Below are 18,466 nucleotides of genomic sequence, written 5' to 3' on the forward strand. Positions count from 1 at the left end.
GCGGATTATCCTTTTCTTGTGCCTTCAACATGAAAATGATTATAGTTTATTTTCTAGATTATGTTCAGATAGCTAGGGATACTACCCTAGAGGCTAGAGGGTGATAAGAAACGGATCCAAGATGCCTTTTAAGAGAGATCATATATTATTTTTTCTATAGGAAGATTTTCATTTGTTTGTTTTCCTCTTTCAAGTATTGTCATCTATGTTTTATTTTTCTCACTTTAAACACACATCTACCTCTCTCACTCACTCCTCAGTGAGTAGGGGTCATTGCTTATCTGGATTAGCATTTCGGTTTGTTTTTTTCCCATTCACTTGCCTTTTCAGCTAGCATGTCTTTTCAGATCTCCATGTGAGATAACTAAGACTTGTATTTGGTGGTCCATGAATCTCATCTATAGTGTAGTGTGTTATATAACTTGTCGACACCTACCCGAGGACCCTCCTGGTTTTACCTGTTCTTTTGCGCAAGGTTAAAGTTAGAAACTTTATCCCGGTTTACAAACGACAATATATTTTTATCCGAGAAACTCTCCTTCATGACATTAATCTGACTGTATACTTTCGCTTGTGTTTTCTTGTTTTGTAGTAGCTGCAAACCCAGTTTGTGACACATGAGCCAACATTACCGTTGAAGCAACAACGAGGGAGAGCTCTTCAAAGTTCAAATGCATGTTGGAAGAGGACAAAGAATCAGTAGACCAGGAATCTATAATGATGTAGTTTATTCTAAGCCAAAATCATGTGATTAGTCACTGATAAAGATAGTATATAGCTTATGGCCGATTTGAGTTTGAATTTGAGGCACAACTTCTTGGTGTTGGATTCAGTTAGTCTTTGAATTTGAGGTACAACTTTTCTTGGTGTTGGGTTCAGTCAGTCTATGGTCATGTGGTCATGAAAGAGTACTTACAAGTATTCCATTTATTTAGTGTTTGTTCAATTTAAACATTTCCTATTAATTATGCATTGTTCTCTTGAAATTGGATATTATACTTTCATTACAAAAAAAAGAGTATTGCATAAATTTCATCGAAGGGTCAAAATGATAGTTGATTTGCATCAATTTCATAATAAGAGGACAAAGATCATGTTCTTGGCTATCCAAAACCCTAGAGATTGTGAAATCAAATGGGGCAAAATATTCTCCGGTTTTTAACTTCAAGTGGTTCTTCACATGGAGTCATGGAGGTATGGTCCAAACGAAAACAACCCAACAATTCCCCAGAATTATAAATAACATTAATTAATATAATCATTTGGTTCTCATTAATTTTGAATTATTTTCCTTATTATATTTCTGTCAGCTCTCAATCTGTGAGACTTTTGCTTCTTTGGGCGAAACAAGTAATACAGATACACATATTTATACAACAAAAAGTAAATAATAGATTAAGAAATTTCACATAATTTATTCAAAAACCCTCTCGGATTTCCAAAGATGCACGACCTTAAACTAAATGGACTCATGCAATAATTAGATATGATCAAAGCACTAATTCTTATTGTATATATCATTTTTTTCTTTATCAAAATGTATGCAAGCAAGTGATGATAAGATAGCTCCCGTGTTAGGTATTGCTTGTTTGAAAAGCTTGTAAATGGCGTTTATAGATATCATAAATGAATCGTAGGCTTCCCAAAAGAATTAATAGTAATGAGAAAACTATTCTAAAGTGAATAAAAAGAGAACGAAATTTTTTATTGTTTGGCATTAGTCAAAAGGTTATATGTTAATTAGAATTAAGAAATTAGCTTTTAGGCTCAAAGTTCGTATAATCAACGATATCGAAAGTAGTCAAGCGGCTAAGTAATCTCACTTCCTTAGAATCTAATATATTATACAGCCGACCATACATGCACAAACTGTATGAAAGTGAGAAGGTGCGCATATGGTCTAATCATGAGGAGATTGAATTGGCCTTACATAAATCTATCATGCTTTTCTTGTAGAGCTTCGTTTTGTTACGTAATGTATTCCAAGACTAATATATCTGCAGTCCAAAATTTGTTACATCTCCAATCTTAACACATTTAATCAGTTTCTGGTCTCAAAATCAAACGATATTTTTCAAACTCTCAAGAAACCGTTATGATCTGCGTACGTTATCCTTCGCAACGTTGTTATCGCGTACGTATTGGCATATGTACACATAGATATAGTACTATAAATATATTCTCATGCATATCTTCGCGCATACATGGATAACACATATGGACATGCATGTATCCACTACAATCATGACAAAAATATGTGTAAATATATGTGAAATAAGATAGGTGGTCCGTGGCCTAATGGAGTTTTGCACGAAGGCGCACCCAAAAATACCCCACAAGCCAAAAGATAATTATCACACTTTCTTCAATATAGTCTTTTTCTTTTCTTTTTGCAAATAATATTCCCTATACAACCTTACTTCTTCAAATAATTAGCCTTATTTAACAAAAAGGACAATTAAACCTTTTGCAAAATAGTTGTTCTTAGTTGTTTGGCTGGAATGATCATATATGAGTGATCAAAACGACGTATGTATTTCTTTTTCTTTGCGTGTTCTAAGATCTAAGTAGAACTTTTTTTTTCTTTTGCTCAAGTCCATATTATTTCCTGCCCTTTGTAAACGTAACTTTAATTAAACTGGAGGTATATTTCTCTATTTGAGATTTATGTTACGATATTATAAGGAATATACAAATTATTATATGCTTGGTTTCTGGTATTTTATCCTTGCGTCATGCATGCTTTATTTCTTATTCTTTTCCAACTATACTCTTTTTATGTTTCTGTGTTCTTTTTTTTTGTACGTCGAGCTGCAGATTAGATTCTGCCGAAATCAAGATTAAAGATCGAGAGTGTAATGACGTACTATCTTACCAATTATATACTTTACATTATCACGTCTAGAATTAAATAAAAAATCTAGAATAAAATAAACGAATTATCAACCACATGATTTGTTGCCACACCGCACCATGATTAAAGTTATATAAAGAGATACCCGGACAGATTCAAAGTGAAAGAAAGTCTCAAAAACAAAAAAAACCCAAATTTTTTAAAACACAAATCCATTCGTGTGCGTGCGGCTAAGTTAAAACATTAATGGACACTTGTTCATCAGTTTTTCTCTTCTCCTTCCTCCTCTTTGCCATCATCATCGTCATCGTCTTTAACAAGATCAACGGTCTTAGATCATCCTCAGCTTCCAAGAAAAAAATTATTGATCATGTTAATACTAACAGCCACGGACTAGTGTTTCCACAAGGAAGCTTGGGATGGCCTGTCATCGGAGAAACCATCGAGTTTATCTCTTCTGCTTACTCAGACCATCCAGAGAGTTTCATGGACAAGCGCCGACTTATGTATGAACTCTTCTCCCTCTCTTTACATTTTAATGTTCACAATGTATTTACAAAATGTAATAAATTTAATACTAAAGAAAAAGACCCTTTGTAGAAAAAGTGAAAAAAAAAATCCCCATCAAATTCATATTCAAATAATTTTTAGAAAGATTGGAATACTCAATACCTAAACAATATAAAATATGGGAAATTATGATATTTTTGCCATTTAAAGACGTTATTGTTCTATATAATCTATAAACATGTGGTTTTATGTATGTAAAAGGTATGGGAAAGTGTTTAAGTCGCATATATTTGGAACTGCTACGATCGTGTCGACGGACGCAGAAGTTAACAAAATAGTTTTACAAAGCGACCCGACCGCCTTCGTGCCCTTCTACCCAAAAACGGTGAGGGAGCTAATGGGAAAATCGTCGATACTTCTGATAAACGGGAGTTTGCATAGAAGGTTCCATGGACTAGTCGGTTCGTTCTTAAAGTCACCACTTCTCAAAGCTCAAGTTGTCAAAGACATGCACAAGTATTTGTCCGAATCCATGGATCAATGGTCCGAGGACCAACCTGTTCTCCTTCAAGATATCTCCAAGACGGTTAGTATACTCTTCCATTAATTAGTATTTTCTTTAATAATTGTTTTTCTTTGTATATATGATGGTCCATGCACTGATTGAGAAAATAATAAAGGACACTCATAATGATGCTACCATGGAACATTATATATTTTAAAGAACATGGTTGCAATAATTACATTTGAATATGATGATTACAAGTTTCTTCTTTTTTGTTTATGAACTAATTATTTACCCTTTTAGTTGTTTTGTCACATGTAATTAATTGTTTTATTTTAACTGGTAGGTTGCATTTAAAGTACTTGCAAAGGCATTGATAAGTGTAGAGAAAGGAGAAGAGTTAGACGAGTTAAAGAAAGAGTTTGAACAATTCATCAAAGGGCTTATGTCATTGCCAGTTAACTTCCCTGGAACCCAACTTCATAGATCTCTCCAAGCTAAGAAGAAGATGGTGAAGCAAGTTGAAAAAATCATAGATGGCAAAGTTAGAAGAACAAAAAACAAAGAAGAAGATGATGTTATTGCAAAAGATGTTGTGGATGTATTGCTTAAGGACTCAAGTGAAAGTTTAACTCACAATTTGATTGCTAACAATATGGTTGACATGATGATTCCTGGCCACGATTCTGTACCTGTCCTCATCACCCTCGCCGTCAAATTTCTTTCCGATTCTCCTAGTGCTCTTCATTTTTTAACGGTAATTTACTTAAACAACATTCAAGTGATAGTAGTTGTTTCATGTTTGGTTCGTTGGTCCACTAATCATAACTAAATATCGATTTTCAGATAGTATAGATTGCACATGACGGCTATAAGTTTTGAAACGTACGTAGTATGGAATCCAGTATACAAATCCTCTAGGCATGAAAAATAAATTTTATGCTATAATGCTAGACTTTTCTCTACTTCACAATGGAACAAAAATATAAATCACTCATTGAAAAGTTAATTATGGATTGGAAACTGATATTTACTCGTGGATATATGATCGCCAGGAAAATTTTATTAGCACTTCTCTTACTTTATAAAATTTTGATTTATCAGGATGAAAACATGGAGCTGAAAAGATTGAAAGAATTGACAGGAGAGCCACTATATTGGAATGACTATTTGTCATTACCTTTTACACAAAAGGTATATATATTCTCCTTGTCCCTAGAATAAGTTTATTTATCATACGAAATTATGAATAGTTCTCTTGTGAAAAGGCAATTAAATCATTAAATACCAATTATCATCAGGTCATTACAGAGACACTGAGAATGGGAAATGTTATAATTGGAGTGATGCGGAAAGCAATGAAAGATGTTGAAGTAAAAGGATACGTGATACCAAAAGGGTGGTGCTTCTTGGCTTATCTCAGATCAGTTCATCTAGATAAACTTTATTATGAGTCTCCCTACAAATTCAATCCCTGGAGATGGCAAGTAAGAATCACACAAATACATTGATATACAAACGTTTTATATTTTTAATCTAATGTATTGATTTTTATACGATAGGAAAGGGACATGAGCACGAGTAGTTTCAGTCCTTTTGGAGGTGGACAGAGATTGTGCCCTGGTCTCGATTTGGCCCGTCTTGAAGCTTCAATTTTCCTTCACCATCTTGTCACTCGCTTCAGGTAATCAGTTCTTTACATTATATTCTTACAGAAATATTCATATTTATTGTAAATATTTAAATTTGATGACATGAAGATTTTTTTTTCTTTTGAACAACTTTGATGACATAAAGATATGGTGTGGCTAAGTGCTCTAGGCTTTAGACAAAGTGGTACGTTAGGAGTCTTAGGACAAGATAAGTCGCATCTCTTTTTTGACAAGTTGTACTCAGTTCTTAAAAGACAAAAGTGGAAGTGTATTTTTTTTTGGAAAACTTGCAATTAACATTGAGATCTAAACTTAATTGTTTCTAACTCTTAATAGTGACTTATTTGAAATGTTGTTGGTGATTATGATATGCAGATGGACTACAGAAGAAGATACAATTATAAATTTTCCTACAGTGCATATGAAGAACAAGTTACCCATTTGGATCAAAAGAAGATGATTGTTGTGGAAAACGGAGAATCAATTTTGCATTATCAAAAGCTAAAAGGTTAAAGAAGCCACACGAGCGTTTGTAAGTGGGAGTGAACGAAAGTGATAGTGAGACAGAACAGACAACATGATGGAGTGTAGAGACAAAAAGGAATCGCACGTGTAGGAGGCGACAGAACACGTGTTAACTATTTGTCGTTTCCCGTCAAAAGGCAAATAAGGACACAATCACCAAACCTTATGTTTGTTGAGTTGTCTGCATGTAGACCCAACCTAGTGCTTATTTCTTGTGTTGACCATAAAACTTCTTCTTTTGTAGTCAATGGTGCATGATATTGATATATGTATACCTGATGTAGAATCCTAATTTTCATGAACTATTCCTCTTCAGTCGTCATATTTCATTAGACTAATATTGTAAACCAGTGTGAGTTAGTTACTTGGTCATGGTCTGGTACAAAGGTCAGAAGGATTTAAAGAGTGGTTAGAATGGCCGTTGGAGTTCGTTGGTTACGTAGAAACAGACTCTGCCTCCTGGACTTGTGTACTTATTTGAGTCTCTCTATCTTATACATATTGTGTACAAGCCTATTTTACCTCTCTATCTTCTTTTTCTGCAATATTTTTAAGTATAGTCTCTGCATGGTTATAGTCAAATAGCAGACGAGAGCTGGTAATGTGTTAAAATACTTTTTCCATAACAACCCACTGAAACTAATTTAAACGTAACAGGACAAAAAGGGTTGTTTTCACTGAACATCACTAACAGCCAATATCATCACACCATAACCAACCAATAATGTTAACATTTTCTTGAACTTGCGAGTTGTGTGACTAGTAGTATGTTGTCAAAAGTGAACTCCCGATGTCATTGATATAAAATGGACTATTATGTTATCAACAGTTAGGCCTCACTTATGATAGGCCCAAAACTAAGTTTACTATCTGTAAAAGCCCAAAATCAATGAAAATGGAAAGACCATTAAGTAAGATAAGACGACGTCGTGCCGACACTTTTCTGTTTTCATTTCTTCGTGAAATTTTCAAAATTGAATGAGGAAAATAAGGTAGATATTTGTTTTTGACCAAAAAAAGGTAGATATTTGTTTGACCCGTCTGGTCTGAGCTGTTGGCCAACTGTGTTTGTATTTACATATTTAAGAAAGCAAACAATTGGGGCTGAATTAATATCATGGCAAAGTATAAAGGACTATAATTGTAAATATTTACTAAAGGTATTTGCCGACATGACAAGTGACGAAAGTCACGAAACAGTAGTTACATGTCACAGTGACTCCTCTGGATTGGAGGCACGTGTATGTAGGCCAATTCAAGAATGTCATCTCTCACTCGGTGGCTTCGTGTCTGTAATCTATCAAATTAAAATTAACTAAACCGTCCTCAACGTGTAATCTATTAGTATTAAGTTGCTGTTGACCAACTCTAGATAATCTAAATTTTTATAATTTTCAGACATTGACCAGATAGTGCATCAAATCCTCACGCTACACTATTATAACATTATTACTAATCTTGTTTTATCAAAATAGCATAAAATTTCTGCAAATGTGTATAACCTAACTCAAAGGACATCCATATAACAGTGCCCACATTTATATATTCCATTTTAGTCATTTATTCAATCTCACACGAGACAATAATAGTAACATAATAATGACAAACTACGGCACCATTCCGACGTCGTCTCATGGCTCTCCGGTGATGGATCCCGACTCCATCTCACGCGCCAAGCAACGTATCAAAGACGGACTCGCCATGAGCCGTCCATGGAGACAGATGTTTGATCTCCACTCCATGAGGCTCCCTCACGGCGTCTCCGAAGCTTACTCAAGGATCAAGAAGAACCTCAGCTACTTCCAGACGAACTACGCGATCGTAGTCTTGGTCCTGATCTTCTTCAGCCTTATCAAGCATCCGACATCGCTTGTCGTCTTGACCGTTTTGGTTTTTGTCTGGATCTTTCTCTATTTCTTTCGAGATGAACCTATCAAGGTGTTTCGTTATCAGATAGACGATCACACGGTCTTGGTTTGTTTATCGGTGATAACCATCGTTCTTCTGTTCTTGACCGACGTGACGCTTAACTTAGTTGGGGCGTTGGTGACCGGAGCTGTGTTGGTTTTGATCCATGCGGTTGTTAGGAAGACGGAGGATCTCTTCTTGGATGAAGAGGCGGCGACGGCTGAGACTATTCAGGACTGACGTCATACCTGTCATCATTAATCGATTGATTGATCTCGAACTTTCTACGTATCCTTTTCTGTGTATTATACCATTATTGTTTTATCATTGTATGTGTAATGATTTAACATTTTTTATTGGTGTGAGTTTGGTTTGAGACTATTATGTTTTGGGGTGACGAGTGTTACGAGTTTGAAGTTTGAACCATTCAAAATTGTTACAACTATTTATTTTTAGTATAATCGAAGACTCGTGAACTGTTTCTTGTATTTTAGCTCTATATTTTTTTTTTATACAAGTAAGAACATCTCCAATGTATTAAATCTTAATTATCAACATCTTTAACAAGCTCAATAATGTAAAGTTTCCGCTTTATTGTCTTCGGCTTTTTGCCGTGTGATCTGATCTGTAGGACACAAGTCAATACTGAACTCAGCTTTATTTTCACACTTGGCGACTCCGTGTCTCATTGCTACTTTTCAAACTCGTTATTGACGTTTACTAATAGTCTAATACGCTTTGTTCGTCCTTTAATCAAAACCAAAAAAAAAAAAGTGTATCATGTTCTTGTTTATGAAGATAGATATATTTTCTATGTATTTTTTATTACTTCATGATAGAAGGTATAAACTTCAATAAATATTAATTGATAAAATAAATTTCTTGAATTACAGAATTACTACTGATTTAGAATCATATGAAATTATTTGGAATAAAAATGATTATAGCTAAAATATTAATTTATAGTGTATGGAATTATATGGCAGATGTTCATCACCTAATTCAATGGACCTCCACTCCATAGTTAACAGTACCCAAATTATAAATTAGAAGTGTCTTTCATTATTTACCGTTGACTCTTCAATGGACCTCCCTCCCATAAATTAGAAGAGTCTCTCATTATTTTCCGTTGACTCTTCTTCTATTCAAATATTCCGCTCGATAATAAATGACAAACTATGGCGCGATTCCAACGTCCTCTCATGCATCAACTTCACCGGTGGTTGATGTCGAGTCTCTATCGAGCGACAACCAACGTACGAAACCCGCGCGCGCCATGCCCCGTCGTCCTTTGGGAGTGATGTTGGACGTCCACGCCATAGGGCTTCCTCGCAGCGTCTCCGATGCTTCATCAAGAATCAAAACGAACTCCAATTACTTCCGGATGAACTACAGTATCTTCCTTTCCATCATCTACTTGATAGTCATCTACAGTGGTCTTATCAAGCATCCGGTCTCGCTCATCGCCTTCACCGTGTTGGTTTCCATCTATATCTTCTTCTTTAACCTCCAGTACCACGAGCCAGTCGAGTTGTTCCATTATCATATCAACAGTTGGACGTTTCTGATTGTTAAGATTTGCTTAATGTTGTTAGCTGTCCTTCTCCTCTTATGGACCAAGGAGACGTACAGCTTCCGTTGGCCGTTGTTGATCGGATGTATTGTGATCTTGATCCATACGGTGGTTAGAAAGACGGAAGATCTCTTCCTGGATGAAGAGGCTGTGGCGACGACTGAGACTTATTGGAATCGGGGTCTCATACTCGCTCTGTTTCTTCAGATTTGTTTAGGGTGAGGGATGTTACGACTTTAGATGTTTGAATTGTTACCATTTGTCAAAACAATTATCAGTGTGATTGATAAAATGTATAAATTATTATATAAACTTTAAATACGTTCGAACGTCTCATGTTCTTTCTTTTTCATTTTTTGTCGGCGAGGTGTTGTCCCGCGTGACATTGTGTTAAATAAAATTTAACTAAACTAAAAAAAAGTTTACTTGTCTTCGGCTGAATTGAGAGTACAGAAAAAATGTTGAACTGAAAGTAGAGAAATAGTTCCATTTTTTACTTTGATCGAATTGGTGATGCAATATGTCCATACATCATCTGGTGATGATCGTTGGTGGGTAGATTATATCGTATTTGATTGTGCTGAAAACGTTTTTCTAGGTTGTGAAAACTACATAAAGAAGCTAAATCAAAGTCTAGAATGTCATGAATAGTCTTCCATGCAACTTCTTCTTACCGAGGCGGCATGCTATAGAGTAAGAGTAGTTTCTTATGTCTTATATTTTTCAATTACAATAATGTTTTCATATTTTACTAGATTATAACACTCATGGCTGTCAGAGCTAACCCAATCTGAGGCTCTGGTCTTGGTTCTTCCAGATATGCAAAATCCAAGATTAGGAAAACGTAGAAGATTCTCATAATTACTAGAATCCTCAATTCTCTTCTGAGAACAGTGATGAGAATAGGCAAATGAGAGCTGTGTTCTCAATTTTTTCATTGTTTTCGATTTTTTTGCCGTGTGATGGACAAGTCAAAATATTGAAGTCCGCCTCATTTTCTCTCTTGGCGACTCCGTGTCTCATTGCTACTTTTCAAACTTGTTATTGACGTTTACTAATGGTCCTTTAAACTATACCAAAATAAGAAAGTGAAAATAATGTTCTTGTTTATGAAGATAGTGTTATATTTTCTATGTATTTTTAATTAATTCATGACAGAAGGTGTAAACCTTAAAAAATATTAATTGATAAAATAATTTTCTTGAATTAATACTGATGAGAATCATATGAAATTATTCGGAATAAAAATGATGTACTTATAACTAAAATATTAATTTATAGTATATGGAAATTTTCAAAAAATATTATTTAGAAACATAAGGGATATCATTTAACAAAATAAAAATCGAATATAATAGTAGCTTTTTGGTTTATGTAACTAAAACATCATTTTGTTATTATGCATTTATAATTTTTACTAAAATTTGAGCTCAATTAATTTGTGAATTATAGTTTTTTTTTGTTAAAAGTGAGTTATAGTTAATGCAATAGTATTTGGTAGTTCTTCATATGCCTGCATGGACGTAGCGATCTACGAAAAGAATTAGCCAACTTTCGTACATGATTAACTAGTATTGTGATATTGTCATTCAGCATGTAATCAACTACTTACTATAAGCTGGTGCTGCTCAAATCATGAAAACCTAACTTTATAATTTTCAGACATTGATATGAATAAAATCCTCACTCATGGTACACTGCTGTAATAGTATTATTACATACGCGAAAAAACTAACTAGTCTTTTTTTATTCCATAAACAAAGATTCAGTTAAAACTTAAAACTAAAAACGACTATATGCAAATATTCATCACTTAATTCAATAGGCCCAGTTTATACATTAGAACAGTCTTCATTATTTTCCGTTGACCCGTCCTCCACTCCATAATATAACAGCCATAAATTAAGAATAATCTTCTCATTATTTTCCGTTGACTCTTCTTCTATTCAAACTGCGCGATAATAAATGACAAACTATGGCGCGATTCCAACCTCGTCTCGTGCATCACCGTCACCACCGGTGGTTGATGTCGAGTCTCTATCGAGCGACAACAACCAATGCACCGCGTGCGCCATGCCCCGTCGTCCTTGGGGAGTGATGTTCGACCTCCACTCCATGGGACTTCCTCACGGCATCTCCGATGCTTCCTCCAGGTTCAAAACGAACTACAACTACTTCCGGACGAACTACGGGATCTTCTTTTCCATCAACTTCTTGATAGCCTTCTTCGGCAGTCCTATCAAGCATCCGGTCTCGCTCATGGCCTTCACTTTGTTGGTTTCCATCTATATCTTACTTTATTACCTCCAGGAGGACGAAGAGCCGATCAAGCTGTTCTGTTGTCAGATCAGTGATAAGATGATTCGGATCGTCAAGACTTGCTTGTTTTTGTTAACCATGGCTCTTCTCGTCGTGACCAACTCGTCGTACGTGATCTACGGTTGGCCGTTGGTGATCGTATATGTTCCGATCTTGATCCATACGGTGGTTCGGAAGACGGAAGATCTATTCTTGGGTGAAGAGGCAGCGACGATGACTGAGACTTATGGGAGCTCTCTCCGTTTACATGTCATGTTCGTTCTCTTTAATTTGTACTTGAGCTTTGGTTAAGGGTGAGGAACGTTACGAGTTTAAGAGTTTGGTATGATTGTTTGGCCGAACGTATTGGCTTATTATATACATTCAAACGTCTCCTGTTTCGTTTTTCATTTTTTTCCGGCAAACTTTAGTCCCGCCGGACACCATGCAATCTCCGATTTGCCACCAATTTTAAGGGATATTAAATAGTATTTTTAATTAAACGAAAAAAGGTTTTACATGTCTTTTGGTTGAATTCAAAGCATAGAAAAAAGTTCCATTTTCACTTTGGTCGACTTGGTCATGCAATACCAATACGTCGTTACATATTTTTTTAATTACTTTTTATTATTAAGGGTCTTCGGAAATCAAGAGGTACGAATAAAAAAGGAATGTACGAGAACAAAATATCAGGAATGAAAAGGAATGGTTGTTTCTTATCAAATTTAACAAGGAATAGTTTTGTTCTTAAATTTTCTACAAAAAAGGGAATGAAAGGGAATAAGAGGGAATTTTTATTCCTTGTGAATGGTGATTTTTTTTAAGAACGTTAGAGAATGCATTATTTCTCACCGTTCCCTGGTCACCATTCATACCCTAATATGTCGTTACATCACTGGTTTGTTCGTGGGTTGGATTTATTGTATTTTGATTGTTTCCAGGGTGCTACATCAACGTATATAGAAGTATCAAACTATAAAGAAATAAAGAAAGGAAATGTATAATTGTATATATATATATACTTACTTTACTCTATTCTCGATATCGAGTGATAAAACAGTATTGAGTCTTGCATGAAATGGACGTTACGAGTTTATTTGAACGATAACATAAACAAGGAACCATCTAAATATTATATAGGACTTCCAGAGTGAATGAGTGATGAAGGTAATGTTCTGATTACCTTAACATTCCTAATCTCATAATTGTATGTTCATGTTTCTCCTTAATTTTTTCATACATGTAAGGGAAAGCTATTCTCCAAAGGATAATGATAATGCCAAAAGGTTGAAATAATACATTTAAAAGCTTCAGTTTGTAGTCCTCAAGGTGAAAAATAGATGAGCAATCTAGTATATTGATTTCCCTTGCTAACTTATACAACAAAGCGGACTCTGATCCAGATGTAAAAGCACCATCAGCTAGTGTAAGCACAAATCAAATCAAATATTTAAACCACTTGCTAGGGTACGTAATAGTATGCAACAGCTTTTTGTTGCATTTGTATATTTCTTAACATTTCATCATCGTTTTTGCCTTACACAGTTCATAAGAACAAAATTACATAGATATATATATACTTTCTCTCACTGGTTACAGGAAATTGAACAAGCTACAGATGTCATGAATGGTCTTCAAGGCAACCTCTTATCGTCTTCTGGCCGAGGCGGCATGCCTATAGAGTAGAGTATTTTTCTTCTCTTACATTTTCCAATTACAATGATATATCACATTTGTTAGAATATTACACTCAAATGGCTATCAGAGCTAACCCAATCTCACGCTCTAGCTGGTTCTTGGTTCTTCCAGATATGCGAGATCCAAGATGAGGAAAACCGTAGAAGATTCTATTAATAACCACTAAGCAAATGAGAGTTGTATTTTCTTATTTAAATCTCCACTTACTAGTCATGCTGACATATATATTAGTATATTTATTATATATTTACTATTAACATCTCTAAAATATTATGTTAGATTTTGGACAGAATCAAAAAGTTCTTTGTCTTCTAGATCTTGTCATGGTCCACTGCATCATTTAATCACTGCTGCATCAGGACCCAATGCATAACTGTATTGACAGGCAAGTCAGATTCATCATATAGCTGACTTCTCTTATGCATCATTATTACATTTGCAAAGACAAATCAATGTCGTGTGAGTTAGGAAAAGCCCTCCCTGTTTTTGTTTTCTCATGTTCCTACTCTGTCCACACTGCAGAACAACTCTTTCAGAACCAATAATTCAATTTCAAAAGAAGAAAAAAGTATCTCGTTGTGTTGTTCTTTTTTTACTAATTTCTTTTGCCAAAAAAAAAATTCAAACTCCTTGATAAGACATTTAGCAACTTTTCTTTTGCATCTTGCCCACTATACAAACAAAAAGGGTCAGAAAAGCTTTCTTGCCAGCTTTGGACCACATTACTAAACTTTTCTTAAGACACAGTTATGTGATTTTACTCAGCAAGCTCTCTTGCTCTTAATATTGCTTGTTGTGGTTTAGTTCCAACCTCTGACCTCTTTCCCTCTCCCTTAAAGCTAGTCTTGGCGTTTCAACAGACACCCTTTCACTGAACCTACCCGATCCATACCCATCTTTCGTTAGCTGACCGCTGTAATGTTCCGCCCAGAACCTCCCACTTCTGTTGCCTGCGTCTGAGCCTGGAGTTGAACCGTAGTTCCCATCCACTATCATATCTCCTTCCAGTATACGCAACACCTTCATCATTGACCAGGCAATAATGAGTTTGAATCACATCCTGAACTGAAGAATGATTTAAATGGTTACTTGTGATTACCTGAGACATGCGTGGCCTCAAATGTGGGTCTCGACGTATACACAACGAAGCTGCATGAAGCATACAAATGACCTCACTTTCTACAAAACGGTCTCGAAGCCTCGGATCAATAAGTTCATCCACTGCATAATCTTCCAGTAGTGGACGTGCCTGAGATCATAGAAACCAGAATCAGTACTATTACTTTGGTGATAAGTGATAACTAAGATATGAACTCATTACCCATTCAGTGAGGCATTGCTGGCCTTTAGGCCTGGTGATATCAATGGCTTTGCGCCCAGTGACTAGCTCAGCTAGAACAACCCCAAACGAGTAGACATCCGCTTTCTCTGTGATCTGTCCGCTTTCAGCATACTCTGGAGCTAAATAGCTGCACACCCACCAAAATAACATTCCTTTAGCAAAGTTTCAAGTTTCAGGAAGACAATGATAAGCTTTAGTTGTTGCCTCACCCGAATGTTCCAATCACTCGTGTCTCTACACCAAGTTCCCCATCAGGCTGCCATCTCGCTAGACCAAAGTCTCCAACCTGATAGAATAACATATGAGACAACATGTGTTGTTACACTGAACAAGCAAAGGCCATTTATATATATACCAGTGGCTCATTGTCATGAGTGATGAGGATGTTGTTAGGACGCATGTCTCTATGGACAATACAACCAACTCTGCACTCTTCATGAAGATACCGTAACCCTCTTGCAGCTCCAACAGCGATCTTTTGCCGTGCTGGCCATTCTAGTGTTTCCCTCTGGCGACCTGTATAAGAGCTTTTGATACTGAGCAAACATTACAAAAAGCTCAAATAAATCTTAGGCATCATCATTACCGTATAGATGGGAGTCAAGTGAACCATTGCATATGTACTCATAAACCAAGAGCCGTCTGCTGTCTTCAATGCAGAAGCCAATCAGCATAACAACGTTCCTATGCTGAGCACAGCTGAGAACTTCCACTTCAGAGCAAAACTCTACATCTCCCTGAGAACTCGCCAGCTTATGTTGCTTTACCGCAACCACCTGACCTTCAGGGAGTACACCACGGTGAACAGATCCATACCCACCCTCAGCCAAGAAGTTAGCCTGCGAGAACCCACCCGTTGCAATCTCCAACTCAGCGTATGAAAACACCCTTGGCGGTTTCCCAAACACTGGCGCCTTGTGCTGGCAGATGGAACAGAGAGGAGGCGGGCCAGGAGGAGCGTTTCGTGAGAGTGATATCGCGTCTCTTACGCTTCCACTGAACTCAAGCTCCATCCTTCTACTAGAGGACAGCCCAGCTTCTACGTCTAGTTTAGTGAACTTCTCTAGCAAAGCCTTTGTGGTGGTTATCTGAGCCCTGTCGTCAGTTTTCCAAAGGCTTTCCTCAGCGTCGAGAGATGAGTGGCGATGTGTGCCGATGTATTCTGATATCCATGGCTGGAATCTCTTACTCGTTGACGGTAGTGATTGGCTTTCACTTTCTGTTTCTGAGCCGGAGTCATCATTCTCCTTGATGACCAATGCGCCATCTTTCTTCATGTATCCACTCATTCCCAAAGTGAAGAACGGTGAGGTTCCCGGGTCAGAGCTGGACACTGACGAGGTCCCGGGTTCTGTGCTTGTGAAGGGTGTCCCCAGCTCAGGGCTGCTGGTTGGAGTTACAGGTAGTCCTCTGTCGGAATCTGAAGATCCCTTTGTGTTGTTTTTGTGCTTTTCAGATGCTGCTTCAGGTCTGATAGGTAGAGGAGACTCTTTCTCAGCACCCTTTTTAGGCGAACCAACCAAGTTTAAGCGCAGGACTTTTGCCTGAGAACGCTTCATCACCACAATGTTGCATTGCAATTCATCCATACACCGTTTCTCTTCGTTCTTGAGGTGCCTTTAAAACAAACCACACAGCAAAGCACCATCATTAAGAGATTTTAACTCATATAATGTTCACAAAACTAAAATGGAAGAAGAGATTATTATTACTTGTCTAGTACTACCCAGCTTGCTTGAGCTTTCTTGGCCTCAGCAGCAACTGCTCCGCAGGGAGAGCCAGAAACAATCTTAATCTTCACATTTATCTAAAGTAATCACAAAACAATAACAACAAAATATGAGAAAGATGTGATGCTACTACAAGATCATTATAGCCTAGAGAACAAACCTTATTGGGATCATACACATCATGAAGCTGGAGAATCATTTGTGAACAAGTGTCAGTGAGATCACTCTTGATCTCCGGAAGTGCTTCAGAATGTGGTTTCCTATGACCACTTGCACAATCCCCAGCAAACATAGGGAAGCTCTTAGTGAAACCCCACAGTTTCCTTCCTACACATTCATCAGAAACTAAATGAGATAAGAATAAACAGAGAGGACAAGGAGAGTGGGCAAGAAAAGTACCGGAGTTTTGAGAAGGGACAACAACAATGAGCGTGATGCAATCACCAGGCTGAGCAACATGAGTCAAAGCCCAAATCAAAGCCGTCTTTGGAATCTCCCTAGAGGCTTTGACAGCAACAATAACCTTTTCAGCTCCGTCAGATACCACTACAGGCTTCTCCTGCTTCCCTCGCTTCTGTAGACGACTCATTTAACAAGAGAAGAAAAGTTTCTTGAACCTCCTTTTATGTTATATCTCTTTATAAACACAATCCTCAGAGGAACTTGTACTTCTTTTTTTTGTTGGAGAGATAACAAGAAGAAGCGAGGACTTTTTTAGGTATGCATTATTTAGCTGCTTTGCCCCCACCACCAAGGTGGAGATCAAGACAAGAAGCAAAGAGACTCTCTCCCCCCCCTTGATTATTAATTGCAGATGAGTACAAAACTCACAGACTTGTCTCTGCGTTTCTTCTTCTTCTTCTTCTCCCTCTTCCAATGAAACTTGAAAAGAACAACAAAGAAGATTCAAGAGCTCCCAAGAAAACTAAAAAAAAATGGCTAATAATAAAGCAAAAAGCAACCAAATAGATACCTCTCCACTCAGAATCCAATCAAATCACACTCCAATGGCCCTTTTGCTTCCTCTTTTTTTGAATCTTTATTCTCTATCAGTGAGTCAAAGCTTCTTGAGGTTTTTGGATCTGACAATAACAAAGGAACAAAAAGAGCTGAAATCCTCTTCAGCAGACAAGACACACGAGAAGATTCCTCAGCTGTCCTAATTTCAAAATTCCACCTGCAAAATACACAAAAAGAGTAAAACGATAGAGATTGTGATTGATGAGAATCAAAGAGGAGAAGACTCTGAATAAAATAAAGAGATTAAAACCGCAAATCTGCTTCAACAATAACCTTTGACTGAAGATTTAGAAAACGAATTTCGTGAGAATGAAAAATGAAAAACCGCAAACCATTGCGATTAATAAATAGATACATTACATATATATATAGTTATTTAATTAATTATCGCAAACTGCCAGGAGGAAGAAGGAGATTAATAATTAATAATTAATAATTACGAGAGAGAAAAGAAAAAATTGACAAGCTAAAAGCTATTTCATGAAATTCACTGCCATGAAAACGAATCAACCAAAGAAGTGAAAAGAGACGAGACGAGAAGAAGAAGACAACAACCGTTTAGAGGGGAAAATGATATTACCAGAAGAAGCATTGGTTTTTGCCAATTGATTTCCTCTGTCTTCACTCTTCAAGCTTCTTTCTCCTTTCACAATCAAATCACGGCTTACACAGAACACACAATACTAGAGAGAATGCAGATTAAATCCAATTGCTTTTGCTTGCTGGAGATACAAACAAGAAATAATTTTATTTTTTGTTTGTTAAGACAGCTTTTTATTTGGGGTTTTCCTTGTCTAGGCTAAAAGCTAGTCTCTCTAGGTTCTACTTATGTTTGTTATGTCTCTCTCTAG

At 36.5% G+C, this 18,466-nt stretch overlaps 5 protein-coding genes across 8 annotated transcripts; 4 read left to right on the forward strand and 1 right to left on the reverse strand.

Annotated features, from left to right (window-relative positions):
- Positions 1-272: 272 nt before the first annotated feature.
- LOC103842602 (3-epi-6-deoxocathasterone 23-monooxygenase CYP90D1) lies at positions 273-6,378 on the forward strand. 3 transcript variants are annotated; one of them, XM_033278725.1, is made up of 8 exons: positions 296-499; positions 593-3,360; positions 3,626-3,950; positions 4,216-4,626; positions 4,974-5,063; positions 5,171-5,356; positions 5,432-5,553; positions 5,897-6,378. In XM_033278725.1, the coding sequence occupies exons 2-8, from the start codon at positions 3,101-3,103 to the stop codon at positions 5,979-5,981; spliced, it is 1,479 nt and encodes a 492-aa protein (XP_033134616.1). In that variant the 5' UTR covers positions 296-499; positions 593-3,100; the 3' UTR covers positions 5,982-6,378. The 3 variants fall into 3 exon arrangements, with proteins under 3 accessions (XP_018510376.1, XP_009117496.1, XP_033134616.1); XM_018654860.2 differs by lacking the exon at positions 5,897-6,378 and adding an exon at positions 5,667-5,884 and having other exon boundaries at positions 273-3,360; XM_009119248.3 differs by having other exon boundaries at positions 279-3,360.
- Positions 6,379-6,616: 238 nt separating this feature from the next.
- On the forward strand, positions 6,617-8,432 carry LOC103842620 (PRA1 family protein F3). Its single transcript, XM_009119271.3, has one exon. It carries the CDS (start codon positions 7,646-7,648, stop codon positions 8,192-8,194), a length of 549 nt encoding a protein of 182 aa, XP_009117519.2. The 5' UTR covers positions 6,617-7,645; the 3' UTR covers positions 8,195-8,432.
- Positions 8,433-8,682: 250 nt separating this feature from the next.
- On the forward strand, positions 8,683-9,958 carry LOC103842610 (PRA1 family protein F3). Its single transcript, XM_009119261.3, has one exon. The coding sequence runs from the start codon at positions 9,123-9,125 to the stop codon at positions 9,747-9,749; it is 627 nt and encodes a 208-aa protein (XP_009117509.1). The 5' UTR covers positions 8,683-9,122; the 3' UTR covers positions 9,750-9,958.
- Positions 9,959-10,191: 233 nt separating this feature from the next.
- Positions 10,192-12,323, forward strand: LOC103842630 (PRA1 family protein F3). Its single transcript, XM_009119282.3, has one exon. It carries the CDS (start codon positions 11,493-11,495, stop codon positions 12,135-12,137), a length of 645 nt encoding a protein of 214 aa, XP_009117530.1. The 5' UTR covers positions 10,192-11,492; the 3' UTR covers positions 12,138-12,323.
- A 1,730-nt stretch (positions 12,324-14,053) lies between these two features.
- LOC103842641 (inactive protein kinase SELMODRAFT_444075) lies at positions 14,054-18,466 on the reverse strand. Of its 2 annotated transcripts, none has more exons than XM_009119293.3 (11): positions 18,196-18,466; positions 17,569-17,772; positions 16,995-17,477; positions 16,756-16,922; positions 16,578-16,672; positions 15,452-16,482; positions 15,221-15,381; positions 15,075-15,151; positions 14,845-14,992; positions 14,623-14,772; positions 14,054-14,543 (listed from the first exon to the last, which is right to left on the reverse strand). In XM_009119293.3, the coding sequence occupies exons 3-11, from the start codon at positions 17,182-17,184 to the stop codon at positions 14,304-14,306; spliced, it is 2,259 nt and encodes a 752-aa protein (XP_009117541.1). In that variant the 5' UTR covers positions 17,185-17,477; positions 17,569-17,772; positions 18,196-18,466; the 3' UTR covers positions 14,054-14,303. The 2 variants fall into 2 exon arrangements, with proteins under 2 accessions (XP_009117541.1, XP_009117547.1); XM_009119299.3 differs by lacking the exon at positions 18,196-18,466 and adding an exon at positions 17,889-18,141 and having other exon boundaries at positions 14,083-14,543.

This window comes from Brassica rapa, chromosome A01 (genome assembly GCF_000309985.2).
Source record: "Brassica rapa cultivar Chiifu-401-42 chromosome A01, CAAS_Brap_v3.01, whole genome shotgun sequence".
NCBI classification, from domain to species: Eukaryota; Viridiplantae; Streptophyta; class Magnoliopsida; order Brassicales; family Brassicaceae; genus Brassica; species Brassica rapa.